The 24,169-nt window shown below is 38.8% G+C and overlaps 1 protein-coding gene across 1 annotated transcript in view; it reads right to left on the bottom strand.

Annotated features, from left to right (window-relative positions):
* Positions 1–657: 657 nt before the first annotated feature.
* The window catches only part of tmeff2a (transmembrane protein with EGF-like and two follistatin-like domains 2a), a 78,540-nt gene continuing 55,028 nt past the window's right edge, over positions 658–24,169 (bottom strand). The window contains exons 5-10 of the mRNA XM_073046963.1: positions 22,356–22,452; positions 11,897–12,045; positions 7,990–8,049; positions 3,139–3,265; positions 2,890–3,048; positions 658–1,719 (exon numbers count right to left, since the gene is read on the bottom strand). Of these exons, the coding sequence (XP_072903064.1) occupies positions 1,623–1,719; positions 2,890–3,048; positions 3,139–3,265; positions 7,990–8,049; positions 11,897–12,045; positions 22,356–22,452 (689 nt within the window). The 3' untranslated portion in view covers positions 658–1,622. The remainder of the gene's footprint in view (positions 1,720–2,889; positions 3,049–3,138; positions 3,266–7,989; positions 8,050–11,896; positions 12,046–22,355; positions 22,453–24,169) is intronic.

Raw genomic sequence — 24,169 nt, 5'->3', positions numbered from 1 at the left:
CACAAAGTTTTTGAGATTGTGCAGGGATTGTTAGGAATACACTATAGTATGTGGTTAAATTCTGTTTATGCCAACCCCACATTACAGGTTAGTCTAGTTGGCATAGCAGTTCAGTAATGATTTGTAATCCAGACTGCTACCTCTAAACGACAGAGTCAGGACCAGATGACCCTTATAGTGTGAGTAGCCAGGAGTTCCCGCGAGGTGTAGAATGGTCAAGGGATCAGTGATTGTAGAGTTGATTTGTATGGTAAGGTCATGAGTAGGGGGAAGCATCATTGATGCAGTTTGTATGAACATTGACCATCTTAAACAGAGACAGGAAAATTGCTATGTACAAGAGAGCAGAGACCCTTTCATTAATATTTCACTGCCAATACTTGTGAGTTGTTGCTTGTTTATTGGGAGTGATCAACAATGGTTGTAGCCTGCACCCCAAAGCATCAGCTTATGTCATGACAGTATAAAATTATCAGGCACAATAAAGAGAACTGTATTTAGGAATATCCATGACAATTTTCTGATGGGCTCAATTATACCCCAGAATTATAACCACAGGAAAATACTTAGATGTTTGACTTGTGAATGAAAATTGTGTACAAATAGATCCAATTTCAAGACTAGAATGATAGTAAACAGAGACAAACAATTCAGAGCTATCTATTGCTGCTGTAATATTTTTATTTTTGTCATCTTATTATGAAACGTTAGCACTGGAAATGTATATTTCAAATGAGGATCCTTAGCAGAGCTAAACAACGCTCTAACTATCCTTTGCATTATCAAAAAGTATGTGTGTGATCCTCTAATTTCTACCACTTTGGTCAATGCATCACATTTAAACCATTGTTTTTTGTTACGAACCAGGCTAGGTGACCTATAACCAAGCGATAAAATTGTTCATAATGAATGCTCTTGTATTCATGTAAAAGATACATTGAGTTATGCAAGTGCATAAGCGCACACACAATATAAAATAGGATACTTCACTAATGACACTTATGAAGGTTATTTGTTTAAACCGAGAGAGCCTTGTTGACAGATTTTTTTATGGCGTATTATACTGTCATGTATACATTACCACTGAATCCAAGTAAACAGCACGGCCATTATCATATAATGGAAGCTGTTAAATCTCACTGGCCTTCATAACAAGCGAGTAAAAAATTAAGGTCAAACCTCTGGTCTTTAACTCAGCTTCCCAAAATTAATTTTCAATTAACAGCATCGTAGATCCTCATTTTCTTTAGTTAACAAAGGCAAAACCTGACTGAACAATACAAATTGCTTGCTTTTAAAAAAAATCAATAGCACATTTCATCTTTAAAAAATTAAGAAACATCACAGAAGTAATTATTTTTCATTAGTCCAGCTTTATAGTACTTCATGTGCAAACTAAAGTGATATAAATTGTTAACCATTTATTTATTACAGAAAAACACATCAAGACATTATATACTATTTGAAATATATCCAGACATAATCAAATATAACCGTAGTATATGTATTCATTGGTGTAGTATAACACAAATGCAAGGCAACATGTGTTGTTCCATTTTGTATGATAATCAATAGTCCGAGCTTTGTGTAATTATTTTTGCAGCTGTACAATCATGCTTGCTTTAAATTAATCTTGTTGATGCTCTTGTTGTGTTGTCAGAACTGTAATGTGTTGCATTTTGCTTCTGTCTTTGAATCCTGTTGCCCCTAGGACATTTTCTGCAGATAAAAATAAAAATATTATGAATTCATAGGAAAATGATCTCTCACATTGAAGCAGTCTACACATTATTGTAATATTTCCAATCGAGAATAAATGGTTAGGAGACATGATGTATTTTGAAGAAAAGTTTGAATATTTTAAACCCTTAGCCACTGCAATAGACTTTCAATCTTTCATCCAATGAACACGGTCTAAATGAACACACTAAAGTCATAAATTGAACAATTGAAGCCCAAGTGAACAATCAAGAGTCATAAATGTAGGACACCATTATTTAGCTCTGTGGACATACATAATTCTCTGGAGTACATGCAGATGTTGATCCTTAACGTGTGTGTGTCAATGCCAAGTTTTAGACAAGATAATCGAGAAGGCCAATTATATTATTATTATCTACACAAAAAAGGAATCACAGAATGGTGATCAGAAGCATAAATCCTAAGTAATTATTTTATCCTGTAAGTCTGTTATATAAACTGGCAAGTACAGATTCAAATCAAATAATGGTCTTTTTCAAAACGACTCAGATCAAGAACAGGAGTCAGAAAAGACTGGGCCTGACACATACTTCTTGGACTGAACTATCACCAGTTGATATTTTCCAAATTGCTTCAGCATACATTTCAAGTTGAATTTAAGTATCATAAAATGACATCTTAATTTTCAACATTTTTGTTTATTTTAGGAGCAAATCCGAGTAAAGTTCCAATTTTAATCAAAGAACTGAGTATAATCAGGTCATCTGACAGGACCTACAACTGGTAGTTTTTTTCTTACCATCAAATCAGCAGTTCAATTTTCCAGTGCTCTGAGAAAGTGAGGGGAACTGCATGATTTTAATGTATGCAAGCACTGCTGCCTAAACACTGATAACTCCCTCAGGGCCTTTTCTTACCCATTGCTGCCGCTCTTGCTCATACAGCATTCTCAATTAAGGAGCCTACATGCCAAACCCATCCTATCTCAAATTAAGTTTAGCACTCAGAGCACTTGCTCTCCATTTGAGCTGGGGCCTGTGAGAATGCTTGATGCTGATCCCAGGTGTCTGAAATGAGGCAGTTTATTTCAGTGACTGACATTTCCCACTTAGATGGCACAAGATAATACAGTGGAAATCAGAGAAATGCCTATCAAGTGCACTTGTGACATTGCTTAATTAACATTACCTTGTTATGCAAAGAACTACAATCAAAATGATGGCCACCTGCACAGCTCCGATGATGGATGCTATTAAGACATACTGAAGTTTCCCTGCTCCAGGAACTACATATAAAACATTGAACTCCTTTTGTTCACAGCGTGGCCCTTTAAAACCGGCTTCACAGCTGTAAAAAGGAGGAAAAAAGGACAGAAAAATTAATTGATGCACCTGATATTTATAAAGAGATCATGAAACATTATTATTCTGGTGTTACCTGCAAGATGGTTCCTGTTTATTAATCGAGTATTCACATTTTCCATGTAGACAATGGTCCTCAAAGAGAGTAGGACACGGGACAAAAAATCCTTGGGCGGGTTTTTCTAATTTATTGGCATTTTTTTCTGTAACACAAAATGTAAATAAAAGCAAACATTAGACTAGACCTGGGTTTCTCAACTGGGGTTCCGCGAGAGATGGTGATTAAAAAATATATTGTTTTTTGAACTTCATACAGTGCGCAATGTTATCGCTAGCAGTGGTGGGCAGTGACCCTGTTATCAATCTCGCTAGAGGTCTCTCAGCCCATTATGGCAGTGTGCAGCAGGACCATTGTTTATTTGGTTGAGCCCATTCTCAGTTTTTGATGCAAAATAGGGGAGGCCATTGATAATTGGTGAGTGCTGTATTGCATGAAGGGGAGGCTGGAAGGCTGATGAGGATCCTGAAATGTGTTCTCCGAGTATTGAATAGCATTGCTTAACTTGGGCTGTGACATCAGCCTCTACCTCCTGAATTACCTCCTCCAACTTCCTCTTACACACTGCCGACTGACTCGTGGGAGTGAACAAATTCTACCAGTTTAGTAGAAAATTGAAGAGAAATTTTCATTCTAAAGACAGTCGAATGTGGTGATTTTTGAAGAGGAAATGTGAGGTGGAACAAAAGGATTCTAGGCCTAGGCCTACGGACCATTCTGATCAGCTTAATTATGAAAAATTACAAACTTCTGAGTCGTACAACAAAGGACACAAAAAAAGTCTGTCTTTACAATGAAAGCTATTTATCAATAGGTTTTACATGGACCGGGGATCAAAGTCGCGCTACCTTGTGGCAACAACTTAAAAATGCAACAATGACTCCAGCAAAATTGAAAAGACACTGCCGTCTTCACAGAGAGGTGCTGATGTCAAAAGCTCTTGGAGATGAACTGAAAAAGAGTTCTGGATGATGCTCCAAAAACGTTTAACTTAATTAAACAAAGACCAGTTCACTTGAGAATGTTTAAAAGAAACTGAAAAACTGGACAGAGAGTGTACCAATCTTCTGCCAGTCTCTGGTGGCTTAGCAGAGGAAGAGTTCTCAATAGGGTGTTTTGAGCTGAAAGGTGAATTACAGGAGTACTTTCAAGAAAATAGTAGGCCAGATTTTGCTGAGTGCTTTGAAGATGAAGAATGGCTGCAGAAACTAGCCTACTTAGCAGACATTTTTCATCATATGAACCAGTTGAAGAAGTCTCTGCAAGGCCCTGGAGAAACTGTTCTGACTTCATGATGCACCATCAATAACTCTCTCTGAGACGTGAAGGCGAGATATTGGCTTTCATTGACTGGAAGAAAGAACAAGCAGTAGTTGACCACCATACTACATCCTGGAGACTGAGGGCCGGGCTCAGGCCTCAATCGCCTTTATACAGGGGTATGTGGGAGGAGCCATGGTCAGTGGGAGGGGCCACAGGAGCAGTCAGCAGGGGGCGTGTCCAGACAGGTATATGTAGTTCACCACACTTCAATTGACACGAGTCTTAGATTTAAACGGAAACGGAATCTTTGGAAAAATTATGTTGCAAAAGGAATCTTGAAATGTTTCCACTGCTGCTTGGGTTTGACAGTGAGGAAGGATATCAAAAAAACTCAAGTCTTATTGAAAACCACCTGAAAGAACTGCAGAAAAAAATTGAACACTACTTCTCCTCCCTTTCAACACAAATGTATGACATTGTGAGGGACCTTTCTCTGAATCTTCCGGTTAGCCTGAGAACTTGACTTTGAGAGAAGAGGAAGAGCTTTGTGAGCTGCACTCTGATCGTGCACTCGAGATGAGATTTACTGACCTGCCCCTGGACATGTTCTGGATTTCTGAGAAAGAAGAGTATCCTGCCATTCATAGGAAAGCAATGAACATTTTGCTTCAGTTTTCATCTTCTTACATGTGTGAGCAAGCTTTTTCTTGTTTAACAAGCATCAAGACAAGAGCAGAAATCATCTCATTTCAGCAGAAGGTGAAATCTCTGTGTGCTTATCCCAAGTTCGACCCAGAATTAAGTATTTGTGCAGCAAAACACAAGCACGGTTTTCACATGCTAGGCCTATATTTGTGCCTAATAATATCACTTAGTAAGAAAATGTTTCTTTCAAAGTCTTGTATAAAATTCTGACAGGCTATATTTGTATTCATATTGCTTTGGTTTATGGTTTCTAGTAACTTTACTATTTAACATAGTCAATAAATTTTCATGCTGTAAATAGCATTAATTGAAATCAACTTACAACCTTTATTTGAATTAAATCTAATGAGCCTACCTTTAGAAAAATTAAATCACATTTTAGCTTAAGTTAGCTATTTAACAGAAATTTGCAATGTTTGCCTTATGAGATTTTAACATTTATGAAAGGGAAAGTAGCAGATTTATTTCAAGAAAGGTAAGCCAAACTTTATTACCTGTTTTTCTTTCAAGAAAGTTTGACTAAAAATTGATTCTCTACTCAAAAGGGCATTGACAATTATTTTTGGATTATTACATCTACAACTTACTGATCGTGAGCTGTAGATATAACAACTTCTGAGCAGGGGTTCCCTGAGACCTGAAAATTATTTCAAGGGTTCCTTCAGGGCAAAAAGTTTGAGAAAGGCTGGACTACACTGCATATGCAGCAGTTAACGATGGGTTTTCTATGAATCCACAACTTTAAATGGATCAGATCAAAGGAGAAATTAATTGCAGTGAAAACCTGAGGATCATACCGTTGATGTTCGGATTCCTGCAGTCGCAGTGATTGGCTAACTTATTTAATATTTCCACTGATGTGTATAGTTGCTCCAATTTCCACCCTAAAATGTTTCTCCTTTTCTTACATGCTAAACCACAGTCTCTCTGAAGATGCCCCTGAGGGCCTTTGAAGTGCCTTCTTTCTTCATAAACTGTATCCTCCCTGTAACAGAGTGAACAGATCTCAAGTGCATTTCATCTGCTACCTGCACTTTTGCTTGCGCTCTCTCTCCTCTTCTGATTAGAGCATGGGTAAGGTTAACCTGGTTTTCACCATCCACCTTACCATGCTCCACATTCAATGGATCATAATTCTAAACATCCACCAGCACCAACATGATTCCACCAGCAGACACCTACCCTTTCGGTATTTTGGAAGGCAGCTCCTCTGTTTTCCCTGCCCACTGTCCTCTCCCTGGCCTTCAGGACTTCCCTGGGCAACCACAGAGGCTGAAACATCTATCCTGTTGCCTGTTCATTTCAACCATACGGGATCCCAAACGTTGCTTTCACATGAGGCCGAGATTCTGGCGTTCGATGTTCACATTGTGGTTTCTTTCACACTGGAGAAACCAAGTGTAGAACGAGTAGCTGCCTCGTGGAGCACCTGTGTTCACTCTGCAGGGAGAAGCCTGAGCTTCCTATTACTGGCTACATCAATTCCCATTTACACTTTCACTCTGATCCATTTGCAGTTTTCTGCAGTGTTATTCCAGTGGTGGGCTTGCTGAAATCTGTGCTCGAGGACCAAGCCCTCATGTTGTGGCATTGCCTGTTACAACCACTCAGGGGAGGAGATACCAGAGGCAGTGTTGGAGAGAACGGAGGCGTGATGGGCATGCTGGAGTCCATTTTGGGTTGGCAGCTGGTCCTGCAGGCTGGCTGTCTTGTCAGTGCTACGTTTTAGTGTTTGCTCCCCGGAAGACGAGCTGGATTGCCGTCGTCTGCGGCTGCAGGACATGAAGAATGCTGAGTGCTTGTTCTTGCAGGAACATGGTTCCAGGACATCATCCCATGCACCATCAATCTTCAGACCACGCATCTCAGCAATTTCTGCTAATAGTATTTTGTGACTGAATGAGCTACGAGCTATATGTGTTGTGATGTGTGTGACCGTATGTACTGTATTTTGCACCTTGGCCCTGGAAGAACCTGTTTCATTTAACTCTACACATATGTATGTTGGAATAACAATAAAACTTGAACATGAACTTATAATGAACATCAGGGCCCATTCTTCCATCTGGGCATACTGCAGTATTCTGGAGTCTCTATCAAGTTCTCAACTTTTAATAGCTCTTCTTGTATAGTAAAATTAGCCATCTTTCCTCCAAGTTCTTCATTTCAGATTTTTAGCTCAGTATTTTTCCCCAATACATCACACTCTTTATCACCCTCTAATTGCCACAGTAGCAACCCACTGTCACAGCAACTCCGGCCCATTGCCCTATCCATCCCTCCCCTCCTCTCTTTCTGATAAGGATCTTAAGTCTGAAGCTGTATTTCTATTTCCTCAGATGCTGCCTGGCCTGTTGAGTATTTGCAGCACCTTATTTTTTCCCCAATTTCTAGCATCAGGAGTTTGGGTTTTCCTTCAAGTAATTCATCCAAAAGGCTAATCTTAATGTGTCAAAGTGGGGAGATTTAGCTGATGATAGGTCATCACATCAGAGTCCACTTAAGCCTCAATCCTCTGAGCAGATGTCTTTCAGAAAGACAGTTCTCCATCTGGAGCACCTTGTGGCTAATTGTCATGCTCTATTACCACTTCGATAGTGTGTGACAACTTAGGATTAATTATTTTAACAGAAAAAAATCTGTTTGTTGCAGGCTGGGGAAAATAATCTCTTGACTAATACAACCAAAACTACAAAGTGCTGAGCCATGGAAAAGTAAGCAATAAATTTGACAACCTGTAATATTTTTCACACTAGAGACCTCGAGTTGATGAAATGTAGCAAACTCAGATGTTTCTTGTTCCTATTATTAGAAAAAAAACTCAAACTTTCTATCAAAAGTTATGCTGCTGAAACAAAAACAAGCAGGACTCTCAAAAATGTTTGAAAATGAATTACGTACCTGTGTAATCAGTTCTTGCAAAAAGTCCATCTTCTGCTTTTGTACCTACGGTCACATTCTCTATTTGAATAAAGTTAGAAATTTGACTTAGCAATCATACAGTTACTCCTGACTAAGAAATGCTGACTGTATTATAATACAATGCATTTCTGTGCTAGAATGTTCCATGGGTTGTATCCAGAAGTAAACAATTGGAAAACAAACTCTCTTTAAATCAACTAGGGATGATCAGCATTAACTTCATATATGAAGGTATTTTATGAAGAACCTATTCCTAAACTAATTACTCTGATATGCAATGCACTATCCTCTGGTCTAGGTGCTTATCAGTAAAGGTAAAGATGCTGGTTTATGGTGGTTAACTTCGCTGGGCACCTTTCCCTGATAATAATGTGTCCTTAACTACAAACAAAACATACTGTGTGAGTTTGGAGGCTTGCAGTAAAATAAGCATTTGTAAACATTGTTATTTATTTCATTTGCAGGTCAGTTTCCGATTATTTTGGGGGGAAAAGTTATTGAGACTCTGGCATCACCATGGAAATAGTCAATAACAGATCTGTCAAGCAGCCAGGTCCTTTGCTTTCTATTTCAAGCAACAGTAAAAAGATAAATGATGCTAGCATCCACAGAAACCTTATGCCAATTGCACTTTTTTTGAAATAGCTGTTTTTTCTTTTTAATAAACAACACAGATATTGTTGATTGTTTCCATTAATTAAGAAAGCCATTCAATGCAATGTATCACATTGTGGTGACCAGGATTAATTGAATCACTGAGCCATGTTATGTATACTGTGCCTTAATTTCTCCTAGGATTCTCTCAAGAAAATAATTAGAGATAATAGGGTTTTGTTATTGTGAAAAACCTATAAATATTACCTTTTAACAAAATAATTAAACAATAAAAATTTAGTTTTTTTTATTATTCCCTAATTTCATATATTCAGTTCATATTAATCACTTTAATGATTGTTACTGTACTGAATGTTGTCAGGATTAATAATTTTGACAGAACTTTAAATTCAGTAGTAATTACTTTTTCATCCTCAGCTAAAATAAATCCCTCAAATCCCTCGTATCCTTGTTGGTTTACAGAAGACATCACAAAATAAAGTACCATTACATTCCTCAGTTTAGCTAGTGAAAGAGGAAGCATCCTTTAGTCCAAGCTGTAAATTATTTCCAGCCAAAAACCTAGTGGGTCTTCTAATCAGTAGTGGCAAAGACATAGCTGAGCAACAGAAATTAATCCCACTACTTAAATATTTTCCATTTCCTGTGTGCTTTTTAACACAATCAATGATCTCAAATTATCCAATATCTGAAATGGGACTTAAACTCATTGGTTCTAACTCAGAAAAATAAGAGTTACTAACAAAGCCACCGCTGACAAGTAGCAGCACATTCTCACACCCTTTTTCCTTGTCTGTCATATAGACTTTACCATTGTTACTTATGTTGTGTTTAGCCACAGTATGTGAACCCAGAACATTTTAAATTGAAGTCAAATTTACCAACATGGTATCATCCCTATCTGTCAGTATACTGCAAGGCTAGTGTAAAACTGTAACCTCCTTAGTTGTTCCATAATTTAACAAATAGACTATATTCTCTCTTCTTGCCAGATAAGAAGACCACACACTGCATTTTCTGGTTTGGAAAAAACATAAACAAAACTGACTGCTATAATAAGTTCAGTTTATAAACTTCCTGCTATTATGTGGAAATGCATTGAAAAGCCATGAACATACAGGTGTCCCCGGCTTTACGAGTGTTCGCTTTACACCACTTCGCTTTTACAAAAAACCTACATTAGTAACCTGTTTTTGCATTACAAAGAGGATTTTTGCTTTTACAAAACTTTTTCCCATATAAATTAATGGTTCTTTGCTTTACGCCATTTCGGCTTAAGAAAGGTTTCATAGGAACGCTTTGCCTTTGTAAAGGGCGGGGCAATTGTATAGAGAATAAAACAAAAGGAATGAAATGTATCACCAACAAAATTGAACTGAATTATTTCAGAAATTGGGAAATCACAGCATGAGCATAGAACCTCTGTTCTATAGTTTTTTGGTACAGATTAATTTACGCATCATTGTAGTTTAAGTTGTTCACTGATCCTTGCATGTCACTACATTTTGTATTGGATCCATATCTATCTTCTAGCACAATCTAAGAGATCCAATAAACCTTACAGCTTTCAGCTCAGGAGGATATTGGAGTCCAATATGTAGTTCTGGTCATTGAGTATGTTGCTTATGTGGGAATCAGTCAATAGTAAGAGTTAATTACATTATAGAATAACCAATGCTGCATTACCGGTATTTGTATGAAATAAGCAGCTGATACAGAAGAGAAGGCAAAGTCATGGATAATCAACTTTTAAGAGGTGATTAAAATAAGTTGTGTTGACAAGGACTTACAAGTTTAAATAGAAATGAGAACTATATATGTACATCAATGCTGCCACTGAGGAATGGCACTTGTGGGTAGCACACTGTGGGAAATGTGTGCATCTAGCCTATTATTTTTCATCCATTAAAATAGATGAATAGAAAAATCACAAGCTGTGCCTCTACAATTTCACTCCATTCACTCCCTGTCAGTATCAGCCCCTGCTGGGAGTGTGGAATCAATCTGATCCCGTATGACACGATGCTTGGTAATATTCTCACTGTTACAAAAGTAAATAACAAGATATTTTGAAATCAAAGCCATCAATGTGACTGTTAAAATATGCTTGGCTTCCAACTATTTGTTCATTGTGATTATTTTTGTTTTATTTCACCTTTCCACTCTCATCTTTTCCCTGAACTCTTCTTATCCTCTTAATCATACCCATTTTTCAAATTCCTTGCTCTCCCTCTTAACCTATTCCCTCTTTTCTGCATTACCTTTGTTTCCTGTTGCTTTATCGTCATTTTACTTCTTTGCTGGTTATTCTTCTTCCTTCTAATGTCCCTTCTCACTTTCCATTCATTATCTCCCCAATACTCTTCTGCTCTATTCTCTTCTTCCATTTCCTATCTTCTCACCGGGAGCACCATTTCCTCTTCAGTATATTAGATACTACTGAATTTTGGATAATGCAGTTAATTCATGCTCTGGTGTCACTGTGCTTCCATGCAACAGAGAAACAATTTTAGGCACGAGTTTTGTCCATGCTTTTTGAGAAACTAGGTAGACTATTCCTGTTTCATCTTTGTCTGTGTCTTCCTTCTTATCCTCAGTATTCAAGGACCCATCACATGGTGCCATTCATTGGAATTAGAATAAGTGGCACGATTTTATTTCAGCTTAACAATGTCAATTTCTGTCTGGTTTTTACTGAATAGCTGATATTCTGCTGAAAGTCTGTAGTTTGGTGGTAAAGTCTCTGTGGCTTGCTGTTCACTAAAGTACATGGAATATAGATACAGTAATGCAGAACAACCTGTATGCACTGTTGACTGCCTCTGATTTAGGTGGTCTCTCAATGATTAATTCTGATTTATAAAACTATTCAGAAATGCTTATAATACTTCTGGACTGCTATATAGATATATAGACTATATCAGGTATAAATATAAACTAAATATGGAGCATCATCTCAAGATTTAAACATCAGATTCACTAGAATAAAAATGAAGTGCTGTACATGCAGAAGTCAAACAATTAGCATGTAAATTTACTGAACTTACAATTTAAGTGACTAAGGATTATAGATAAAACTGACACTGTGACCCCCAATCCTGCAACCCATATCCTGCTCAAACGGTTTTGTATAGGATCAGTGAATTTTGCCCCCATGAGTCATTAAAACAACATAAATTTTGACAGATATTTATAGTGTTGTAAAAATAAAATCATGACCAAAATTACACAGTTTCAATGCCTAGAGGAGCAGTAAATCTGTTCAAGTTACCTGGACATCTTCCCAAATGTGATACTTCTATGAATTCTTGATTCTGACAGGATGCCTCTTTAACCTGACAAGGGTTATCATAGGATTTACCATCAGAAGCACACACAGGGTTGAAACTGATGCGGGAACAGTCAATGTTGCACACACACCTAGGCAAGAGAAAATGGGCATTATTCAAGGTACTATTAACCTGAGCTTCTGTAGGTTAGCAGGGATGACAGGTGGAAGAATTGACATTAAGGTACTTTTGGCCCTAACTGGCCACATATTCATGACTCAGTAAAGGAGATCAGAATCCGAAAATAGTATGCAATGCCAGTTGCTCCACTGCAGGAAGGATTTGGAAAGGATGCAGTAGGATGTTGCCTTGATTAAAGGGTTTGAAATATAAGGAGAGGTTGAACAAACTTGTGATATTTCCTTTCTCTGAAGCATTGGAAACTGAGGGGTACCTGACAGTAGTTCATAAAATTGTGAGAAACAACTATCAGAATCATTTTCCCAGGGGAGAAATGGCAAGTACCAAAGGACATGGATTTGAGCCAAGAGGGGGAAGCTTAAAAGGAGGTGAGCGGGGCAAACCTTTTTTATGTGTTCAATTTTTTACACAATAGATTAGTGCCTGGAATATGTAGAACAGGCTGCTGGGGGGAGTGGTGGAAGCAGATATGACAGTGGTGCTTAAAAAGCAGAGAATAGAGGAGTATGGGTCATATTCAGGCAGAAGGGATTTTGTTTAATTCAGCACAGACATTAATGGGTCACTGGGCCTGTTCCTGTTCTATATGATTCTATGTTCCAAAATAATCTCTTACCCATGAGCTCCAGATACAAAGCACAACTAAAATATCGTGTGTCAGTCTTCACTTAAGAAGACATCAGCAGCATGTCAGAAAGCTGAGTTGTCAGGGGGCAGAAGTGAGTGTAGTCGCTATTACTGATGAGAAGGTGTTTGGGATGCTGCAAGGTCTGAAGGTAGATAAATCACCTGGACCCAATAGACTACACCCCAGAGTTCAGAAAGAGGAAACTGTAGAGGTTGTGGAGGCACTAGTGGTCATCTTTTAAGAATCACTAGATTTTGGAATGGTTCTGGAAGGCTAGAAAACTGCAAATGTCACTCCACTTTTTAAGAAGGGAGGAGGCAAGAGACAGGAAATTATAGGCCAGTTGGCTTGACTTCAGTGGTTGGCAAAATGCCATTACCAGGAATGAGAAGGCACATGATAAAACAAGCCAAAGTCAGCATGGTTTCTTTAAGGGGAAATCTTGCCCAACAAATCTGTTGGAATTCTTTGAAGAAATAACAGTCAGGATAGACAAAGGAGAGTTGGTGGATATTGTCTACTTGGATTTTCAGAAGGCCTTTAACAAGGTGCCATGTGATGCTGCTAAACAAGAGCCTACGGTATTACAGGAAAGGAACCAGCATGGGACAGACGATTGGCTGACTGACAGGAATAAAGAGGGCCTTTCTATTTTGCTGTGTTGACTAGTGATGTTCTGCAGGTATTGGGTTCACTACTTTTCACAGTATATACTGTTGATCTGGATGACGGAATTGATGGCTTTGTGGCTAGATTAGTGGAAGATATAAAGATAGCTGGATGGTCAGGTGGTATGAGGAAGCGGGGAGTTTGCAGAAGGTCTTGGACAGGTTAGGAGAATGGGAAAGGAATTGCCAGATGGAATACAGTGTTGGGAAGTGTATCATCACACTTTGGTAGAAGGAATGGAAGTGTAGACTATTTTCTAAACTGGGTGTGCATTCAGAAATCGCAGTGCAAAAGGACTTGAGAGCTCCAGTGCAGGATTCCCTAAAGCTGAACTTGCAGTTTGAGTAGGTAGTAAGGACAGCAAAATGAAATGTTAAGATTCCAAGATTGTTTAATGTAATTTCTAGTATATCAGTGTAAAGGAGTCAAAATAATTGTTACTTCAGATATAGCAGGAAAAAACACAAGATAAAGAACATAATAAATAAGAAATATTACACAAGATAGCTTATATAGATAGATTGATTCTGTGTCCATAAAGTTACACTGGATGCAGCAGTGTCTGTACATGAGATGACTGACTGGAAATGATACAGAAATGGTGGTTGGGGGTGTGGAAGGGTGGGTTAATGGGTGGACGAGCTGATCAGCCTTAATGCTTAGGGAAAGTAACTGTTTTTTAATCTGGTGGTCTTGTCATGGATGCTAAATAGGTTCCTCCCTGATGCAAGAGGGACAAAGAGTCCAGAGCAGGGTGGGTGGGATCCTTCATGATGTTACTGGCCCTTTTCTGTATATGTGTTCTTGATGGAAGGTAGGCTGGTGCTGGTGATGCATTGGACAGTTTTGACTACCCGTTGTAGAGAACATCCTGTCCACCATAATTTCTGTACCAGGCAGTGATGCAGCATGTTAGGATGCTCTTTACTGCACATCTGTAGAATGACGTATGGATGTTCATAGTCCACCTCTCTTCAGCCTCCTCAGAAAGTAGAGGCATTGGTGTGCTCTCCTGATTGTGTAGAATGTATTTTGGGACCATGAGAAGTTGTGCAAGATGAGCACTCCCAGGAATTTGAAACCGCTCCCAGTTTTCACTGAGTGCCACCAAGGTAAAGAGGGGTTTCAGTGGTGCAAGTTCTCATTAAATCAATAACCATCTTCTTTATCTTGTTGACATTGAGGAAGAAATTATCTGCCTGGCACCAGGCCTCGATCCCTTCCACCTCCTCTCTGTAGGCCGTCTTGTTGTTGGTGATGAGCCCCTCTACTGTCGTGTCATTGATGCACTTGACCCTGTGATTACTTGGGTATTTAGCCGTGCAGTCCTGTGTGAGCAGAGCATATAGCAGTGGGCTCAGCACACAGCACACACCCGTGTTTAGGATGATGGGGAGTGAGAAGCAGTTGTGTATCCTGGCTATCTGAGGTCTGTTGGTTAGGACACCCAACACCAAGTTGGACAGTATTTAGACCGAGGAGTAGGAGTTTGTTCACCAAGGTCTGTGGGGCAATAGTGTTGAGTGTTGAACTGAAATCCAGGAACAGCATTCTGACATAAGTCTCCTTGTTTTCTAAGTGTGTCAGGGCCAGGTGCATGACAGATAAACCTGCCGTGCACTCATTTTGAGAGGATTTGAATATAAAAGCAAAGATGTAATGTTGAGGTTTTATTGGTCAGACCTCATCTGGAGTATTATGAGCAGGGTTTGGTCTTGTAACTAAAAGTATATGCTGGCATTGGAGAGGGTCCAGAGGAGGTTTATGAAAATGATCCTGAGAATGGAAGAGTTAATATATGAGGAGCATTTGATGAGTCTGGGCCTGTACTCGGAGCTTAGAATAATGAAGGGACAGGAATCTCATTGAATCCTACTGAATATTGAAAAGCCTAGATAGAATAGATGTGGAGAGCATGCTCCCATTAGTGAAAGAGTCTAGGATCAGAAGGCACAGCGTCAGAATAGAAGGATGCCCCTGTAGAAAAGAGATGAAGTGGAACTTCTTTAGCAAGAGGGTAATGAATCTGTGGAATGTATTGCCACATATGGCTATGGAGGCCATGTTATTGGGTGTGTTTAAGTTGTTGATGGTTCTTGATTACTGGGGCATCAATAGTTATGGGGAGAAGGCAGGAAAATTCAGTTAAGAGGGAAAATAAGACATGATTGAACGGTGGAACAGATTCAATAGGTGGTATGGCCTTATTCTGCTCCTATGCCTTATGGTCTTATTGTCTTATGGGCACCCAGCTGTAAACAAACAAAATAAAATCACATATGCCAATCACAGCTGTGTTCTACTGTTATTAGTTATTATTAATAATAATAACATTTCATTTATGGTTATGAAAACCATAACAAAATTTCATTTATTGTGATAGCTATTTTATGGAATGACATGAATTAAACATGTTATATGGTGGTCAGTATCTGCAGAACTCAATTATCACAGAGCTGGTTTTAAATTGAGGTGAAACTCCTGTGCCAGAGTTACTCTCAGCTTCTTGGCAGACTTTAAGACATGCTTGATGGTGACATTCATGATTTAAAGTCTGAAACCATGGATGTTCGCCAAGTGTTATGAAGGTGGAAGGGGGTAGTGACAGGGAGATTCTAAGGTGAATTAGGTTATGGCTTTCCAGTGGAACGCCTCTACATATTATAAATTACTGCTTGGCTAATAATTCCCTTCACTTCCTGTATGTAATCCAGAAGCAATGCCTTGATAATCTACTGCTTTTTTTTCTTGAGAGCTAAACAGCACAGGATTGCTACAGATCAGTAAGCAAACAACAGATAGATTACAAAATGTAAGCCTTAAAATGTGAAGAGCACAATTATACAACCCTGTAGCTGACGAACAGGCTAGAAAGCCCAATCATACAACTGCTGGAGTACAATACCATAGGAAACAAAGTCTCAGCCCTTAACGTTGACTGTTTATCCCCCTCCAAAGATGCTGCATGACTTGCGAAGTTCCTCCAGCATTGTGTGTTGTGTTGCACCTGGAAAAGGGTTTGCACATTGCAATATATTTGTGTGCTATGTGAATCTATTTGAATAAACAAATTATCAGTTAAGGAACAAACTTTGAGGTCTAAATATACTCTTTGTTCCATCAAGTGCTGGTCGCTCATTTGCTTGGAGAAGTGGTATTCAATATGGTGACATCTAGATGCTAATACTATGACTTTGATCGACTCATGATAAGGGCCTTTAGAGTACTTGTGAAGGATGGTTCTGCAACATAAACATGACCTACTGACAGGTGACAAGTTATGGAATTTGCAGTTGGGACATGCCTTTTCTAAGAGCTGTGCAAAAAACAAAACTTAGTCACCAATGGGAAGTGCACTGCCCCTCTTTCCTTCCTAGGTTCATTTTTATCTAAGACTTGACTAATCTATTACTTCTTCAGGCCAATATTTGCACGAACTCTTGCTTCCTAACTTTCCTTCATTAACCTCCAGACTGCTGTCCTCTGAAATTAAGATTGTACCCTACCCTCCTCACTGTTCTCTAGTGGATTTGCAAGCCACTGTCTATACAGCAGTCAATGAGCTGACTTCTCTGTCACTCCTAGCAGCTGACTGCAGCCTTCCATCTGATGGCCCAGCCTCTGACATCCCAAACACTGCACCCTCTGCTACTCAACTTCTCTCTACCATTATCTAGTCTTGCCATTCACCACCATTTTTATATATCTTTACTGGCATCAGGCAACCTCTCGACCAGAAGGTTTATGCACTTCAAAATTTCACCTAAACTTACTTAGGCAAACTCAAGTAGGCTGACTAATGGAATAACTTTCCATATTCAGGCACTTATCATTGGAAAATAAAAGCCAGGGTTATTCCATATATTGGGGCAGTAACAGCATAAATAATCTTTTAAATGCTTTTGACCAGAATACCAATGATTAAATTGCCGTAAGTAATACTTCTAGGAAATTTGAATCTCATCAGATTTAAACCGCTTCTCAAGGGATCAAACACGAGGAAATCTGCAGATGCTGGGAATTCAAACAACAACACACACAAAATGCTGGTGGAACACAGCAGGCCAGGCAGCATCTATAGGGAGAAGCGCTGTCGACGTTTCGGTTGACAGTGCTTCTCCTTATGGATGCTGCTTGGCCTGCTGTGTTCCACCAGCATTTTGTGTCTCAAGGTATCAGTTAGTTTACCGGAGAGAATAGCACTCCTACGTGTGAGGTGAAAACACAGTAAAATGTAGATGTCTAAATATGTGTCCTCATTTTCACCAATAATGTGTCCATTAATGCAGTAATGATAGATATCAGATCGATGTACAAGGTTATTTGCATTAGCAAATTATTATTCAAATAAATGATTACTGCTAGTGGAGGAAAACTGTTGAATCAAAATGGGTCTAGTGAGGTCATTTATTTTAAGTATTTGTTCCAATGGTATGATTCAATCAAGGAAAATGTGCAGATGTATGTTTTCAAATTTGAGGTCTTAAATATAAACACAGTAACCAACACTAAGCATATTTTTATGAGGTCCACAAATTGTAATGTGGAAAATATTTATGTAATTCAGAAACTAAGTGCTGAGATGGAATAATTGATTTGCATTCTCAGGAATGAAATTACATGGTTTAGGCCTACTCAATCCCAAGTTTGAAGAACAAAGTACTTTTATATCTTTTAAAAACATCACTCATTGATGAGATCACCCTTCATGCAGAACAAAAAGGTGCTGTTATCCACCTTGGTCGCAAAAATAACAGGCATGTGGGAGGGATTTATGGACGGAAAACTCAGAGGTATCGGATTCTGGTCCAAAGGTATTTACCTGCCCTTTACCTCCCTTCTTTTTCAGCTTTTCCAATTTCTGGAATTCCAAACAACAGGTTTTAATAAGAAGAATTACTTTACAAGGGAAGGACTTTCTCTCTAATTTGTGTAATTTTTTTGACAGTGGATTAGTCATCTGCTTGAAAGCGATTTCTACTTAAACTGGAGTTGGATGGGATGGAAGCAAATTGCCCTTTTTAAAGAATAATTTAATCCTATTTGCCCTGGAAAATGGAGGATTGATGAATATGGTGAGGGAGGAGATAAAATTACTTTCATTGATGCTGTATATTTACAACAGTTAATCTCCACAGGCTACATTTACTATCTATCCTATAGATCTAAAAGCCTTTGTAAATGCTGCAATCTTGATCAGTTTCATAATTGTGTCGAACAGGCACTGGTGTGTGCAATGCATGGAGTGATTATTTATAGTAACAGAGTGGTTGGATCAAGTCAAGCCGAATTAAGTTGTTTCCAAATGCACATCCTTTTGGTCAGCTAAGCTAATCATATTACCAGTTTCAAGTGCTTTGTGGGTAAACTTCAAAATAAAATATCGGATGTCAATAGTCATACAGGTTTTATACAAGACTCTGATGTAGCATTTGGTTTTACTATGCAATTTTGCATTCAAATGAAGATATTTTCTGAAAGGTATTATTTTTTCAATGGATTATTAAATGCTGATTTAAAACCATAATGTTGAAAACATTTTACAATAATGAACTGCATCTTATTGCAGGAAGGCATATTATTTTCTTTTTCTCAACTGCTGCAGATCACTTTGACCTTACTGCACAAAGCTACAGCAGCAGTCTTTGTGACTAGAACATAGTATCAAGCCAGCCGTCAGTTAGCTTTATGCAGACTTTCAGTAAGATTGGGGCAAACTCATTAATCAACTTCCAATTGAACACAATCTCATATTGGTAGCAGCTTGCTATAAGGACATGCTATAATTGAACTCTTGATCAATGTATCACTGATCAAGGCAACAGATGTTGATACTCGAAACAAAAATAACAACAAAATTTCTGTAATAAATACTGTATGGTCAAGTGCATATCAGGCTAGAAGCAGGATGAGGTCTCTGCTGGGTCACTAACATTTCAGAAGAGCATGTTTAAATACCAAAATTATATTTCCATTTCCTGTTTCTATTCTGTCAAACTTTGGTTAAATGAACTAGGATGCAGCTTATGACTTACTTTTGTGTTGACTCAAGCCTCCAATGAAGAATCAGCAAGCTATGAATGCTGTGAGTGTCAGAGACCTGGGTCCTGTCTGTATGGAAGGTTTTATCTGTGATCGTCAGCTTCCTCTCATATCCCATAGTCCACAGACAGGTATGTTAGCTGGCCACTGAGTATTGTTCCTAGCAGGCGGGTGAGGGGTAGAATTTGCAGGGGCTGAGTAGTCGCTCCTGAGAATGCAGGGAGAATAATAAATGGGATTTGTGCCAGGGTTAGTGCAAATGGATGGCTGATCGTTGGCCAAGATTAGGCTGAACGGCCTTTTTCTGTGCTGCATTACTCTATGCACCTCAAATTTCCTGTCAGGTCTTTGAGTTAGAGGGTATGCATCCTATTGGTTTATGAGGAATAACAGGAGTATTCATATTGCATCCCTGACCGTCCTTCTGCCTGCCAATCTTGTTATCAGCAGGAGGAAAGAGGAAAGCTTGGTGGACACAATGATATTGATTTGATAAGTGAATACTGAGCTGATTTGGTGGAAGGACACAAAGAGAAATATGACTGGGCCGGATTTAAATGGCCCTGATGTTAAAAGCTCCTATAATTTATTTTTAATCGAAGGCATGTCAGGACAGCAAACTACACATCTAAAAACAAGGTTGCCAGACTGATGAGGTTTCACAGGTTTACATACAGACAACAACATAGTGTGCAATAGGCAAAGCTATGATCTCACAACAAATGGCAGCAATCACAGAAATAAAAAAAGATCTGGAGGAATTCAAGAGGATCTGCATTACTTGTTGGGGGGTGGGGGAACAACTGTTCACATTTTAGCCCAAAATCTTGCATCAGGACCCCCACCAATCCTTCCCAACACCCAACAGGTGCTGTTCGATCCAATAAACAGATTCAGTTCCTCCAGCAGATTGTTTGTGGCCCTGGATTCCAGTATTTGCAATCTTGTGTTGCTGATCAAATCAAAGATCTGCACTTCTGTCATATCCAGTTGAGAGTAGAGGCTGACACTTAAAAAAAAGATATTTGGGGGAGATGGCTCCAAGAACTTAGCAACTCCCAATGATAATGGGGTCCAGATTTTGAGTGTCAAAAGCCAAAAATGACCAGGGGTTAATTCACCTCAGTCTCCATCGCTAAAACCAACTCTCATCCAATTTTATCTCAAACAGCAGCTGAAGGCAAAGGCAAGGGCTCCAGACACCATTGAAGATGTAATACTGCTGGGTGTTTAATATTGAAGCAATATTTGCATAATATTGTAAATATATTATTTGATCACGCATTCTTTGGTTTACATAATTCATTATGTGTATATGTAAAAGTACGTGAATGGCATATGTCATTACACCACCATGTCATGAATCTGTGCCTCCCTAAAGTAAAAATGAAGCAGACGTGCATCTCCCGGTTCCTGTGTTTTTTCCAATTAGTTTCCAGATTACAAAACATGACACACACAAAGCCCTGCACCCCAGAACAAACTGCAGCAGCAGCCAAGTTGTTCCAGTGCAGTTATAGCATTGACATTGACCCAACAAACCGGCAAATTGCTCCAGTATGCTCCGAGTATAAAATACAGGACATATCCAACCCAGTTAACAGGTACCAATCATATCTCAGTCATCAGAAAAATCATGGAAAGTGTTACTGGCATGCTTCACATGGCAGTCAGTCACCAAAAACAAAATCACTGATGCTCAGTTTAAGCTTCAGCAGGATCTTTTGACTCCAGACCTCCTAACAACTCTGCTTTAAACATGGGCCAGAAAGCTGGAGACCAAGTGTGACTGTTCTTGATGTTGAGGATTTTGGTAAAGTGAAGATAACGGACATCAGCATTCCAATAGTTGGAGCTGAACCTTTCACAGAGGAAGATTGTTGTGGTTGTTGGGGATCAATCATCTCAGCTCTAGACATCCCTGCAGAATTCCACTAGGGCAATTTCCTAGGCCCAGCCATTTTCAGCTGCTTCATTAAAGGTCTCCGTCCCGGAATAAAACAGCATCTGGACGTTCACTACTCAAATCAATTGGCAGCTCCTCAGAATATGAGGCAGGCCTTGGCTGCATACACCATGGCCCAGACAAGTTTCATCAAGTGTTGATGAGTGTCAAGTAACAATTGTGCCAAATATGTATTAGTTAATGACCATCACCTACACTTGAACCTAATAATCTCTTACTGGCAAGTCCCTTGACAACTTCTTAAGGGTAGCATTGGTCAGAGATTTGCTAAGCAATTTACACTGTTAATATGCCTACAATATTTGGTCAGTTGTTGAGCATTTGGTGATTGACCCACCTCCTGCTACCCTGAAGCTTTTAACAAGGCATAAATCAAGAATGTTATCAAATACTCTGTACCTACCCAGTGATGGAAGCACCTGAGTTTAAGAAGCTCAACATCATCAACCACAAAAGAGCTCACATGACTGACATTGATTCCACATACTAATTCCCTCCCACTGCCACATCACTACTGCACCATCTTTAGAATTCTCTGAAGTAAATTCGGCTAGGCTATCCCTACAGCACCTCACAATCCTGTGCCCTCTATCTCTGAGAAGCACAAGGGTTTCAGAAGTTGTGAACATCACCAGAAAGCTATGTTCCCTTATAGGTCATAAAGCATCCTGACTTCCAAATATTTCACTGGTTCTGAATCCCAACCCAAACGCATTGTCAGAATACCTTCACCAGAAGGATTGTCCTGGTCCCAAGAAGGCAACTTGCCAGCACCTTCTGAAAAGCATTTAGAAAAAAGGCAATAATTGCTGGCTTGGCTAGGGATGACCACATGCTAAAAATGTGGAAGGGCCTCTAATTAAAGCTTTGCTTCAGTGAAGAAGTTAAATATAAAGTTGAAGTGAAGAGTAGTGAGAAATAACATTTGTTCTTAATTTAACACGGGAACATTTACCATACATCTTCAGCATCTTCATCGCATTCTGCTCCAAACTGGCAGATATCGCATGAAGAGGTTTTCTTCAGAGTAGTTTCTCCAGAACCTTCATTCCCTGCAAGTGAATGAATCAGAAATAAAAATCATGCACAATGCTGCCAAGGAAACTGTATTTATATTCTCTCTCTCTCTCTCTCTCTCTCACACATACACACACACACACACCAAAATCAATGAATCGAGATTTAAAAATTGCCACGTCATTTTAATAAGGAATTATAAATCCATTAACAAAACACAAAAACTAGTTTTTTTTTCTCTGTAGTTGGAAATTGGGTTAAATCAGAGTCCAGTGTTTCTTACACAATATGGTGCAAATTAACAGCAGCTAAGAACATATCTCTTCAATTTTCTACAGGAATTTAATTTTTCCTAACACTATCCTTCCCACGTTAAACTTCTCCAAATTATATCAGTGGTAGTGCATCATGTAAATTCATATGCAGTGAGAGTTTGAATCTCACTGGTCCAGAAATGACAAATCTTATTTACTCACAAAATAACCAGGCTTTACTCACATCGTTTCCTCTGTAACTGCTATTTAAAATCTCAAGCTTTTGCATTCATTGTTGTCTCTGAGATCTCTGACTTCCACTGGCTTACCCTTGCAAGTCAATGTCATGATCACCCAGCTTCCTGGCTTTAGGATCATTCCAGACTGTTGATGTTTATTCCAGCCACATCACAGCTGCAGCAGGGACTTATCCAAACTTTATATTCTTTTTGTCCACTCATGCAGGCAGATAGGTGTTGGGCAATTGCCTACATCAGTGAGACTTAGGAAGGCCTCTGTGACCCTTGTGCTCAACCCTACAGAAAGAGCATACTTCTTGTGATCAGTGATCTTCATTGGCCTGTCCAGGTCTCACCAAACCCCTTGGGTGCCAACTGCTATGCAACCTCCAGAAGCCTTAGGTCTCACTCTACCAGGTTCAGTAAGTTTATTACCATGTAGCCGTCAGGCTCCTGAAACAGCGTGGATAACTTTACTCACAATCTATCTGAACTGATTTTATGACCTACAAACACACTTCCAAGAACTTTTTAAAAACTCTTTACTTTTTATTTGCAGTTTGTCTTCTTTTGGTTGTTTATCAATCTTTGTTTCATAAGAGTTCATAAATTCTATTGCTTTTCTTTTTCCTATAAATGCCCGGAAAAAATGAATCTACATATGTAGTTTGATAATAAATTTACGTTGAACTTTGAGCGTTTGAAACAGCTGGACTTAAGCAGTAAGTATACGAGTAGGGAATATGTCAGTGGAAACCCAACAATATGTTCTGTGAACTTGCTTTTGAATTTCTCACTCTTTATGTAACTCTCACAGATAGTTTAGGATGACTCAGAAGGCTGTTTTAACACCAAAAACAACTACATACAGGCCAAAAAACTGTTATTTCTAATCAGTTGTCTTGGACATGATTCAGAAGTCAGTGATGAAACATTGATCCATTTAACAGCTATAAATGTTTCATAGTCATTCATACCTTATTCCCTGGCCAGAACATACACAGAAACCATTGTTTTTGTTTTCTTACTACACAACGTGACTATGTAGTTCAAAATCTCCTTAAACCTTTTCTTCCTGCATATTATTTTCATTTAAATAATGAAGATAATTTCGAACAAAGCAGCTTTTGGAGTTGCAAAATATTCCAACAATTCTCTGCAGCAATGAAAACTCTTAAATATGTGAGCAAAGGATATTCTGACAAGAATAAGAAATAGCTGAGTAGCAGTCACAGTAATTACCTGGAGACAGAATGAAT

Source organism: Hemitrygon akajei, chromosome 5, assembly GCF_048418815.1.
Source record: "Hemitrygon akajei chromosome 5, sHemAka1.3, whole genome shotgun sequence".
Classification (NCBI taxonomy): domain Eukaryota; kingdom Metazoa; phylum Chordata; class Chondrichthyes; order Myliobatiformes; family Dasyatidae; genus Hemitrygon; species Hemitrygon akajei.
The sequence above is the reverse complement of the archived record's forward strand: the minus strand, read 5'-3'. Positions and strand labels throughout refer to the sequence as shown.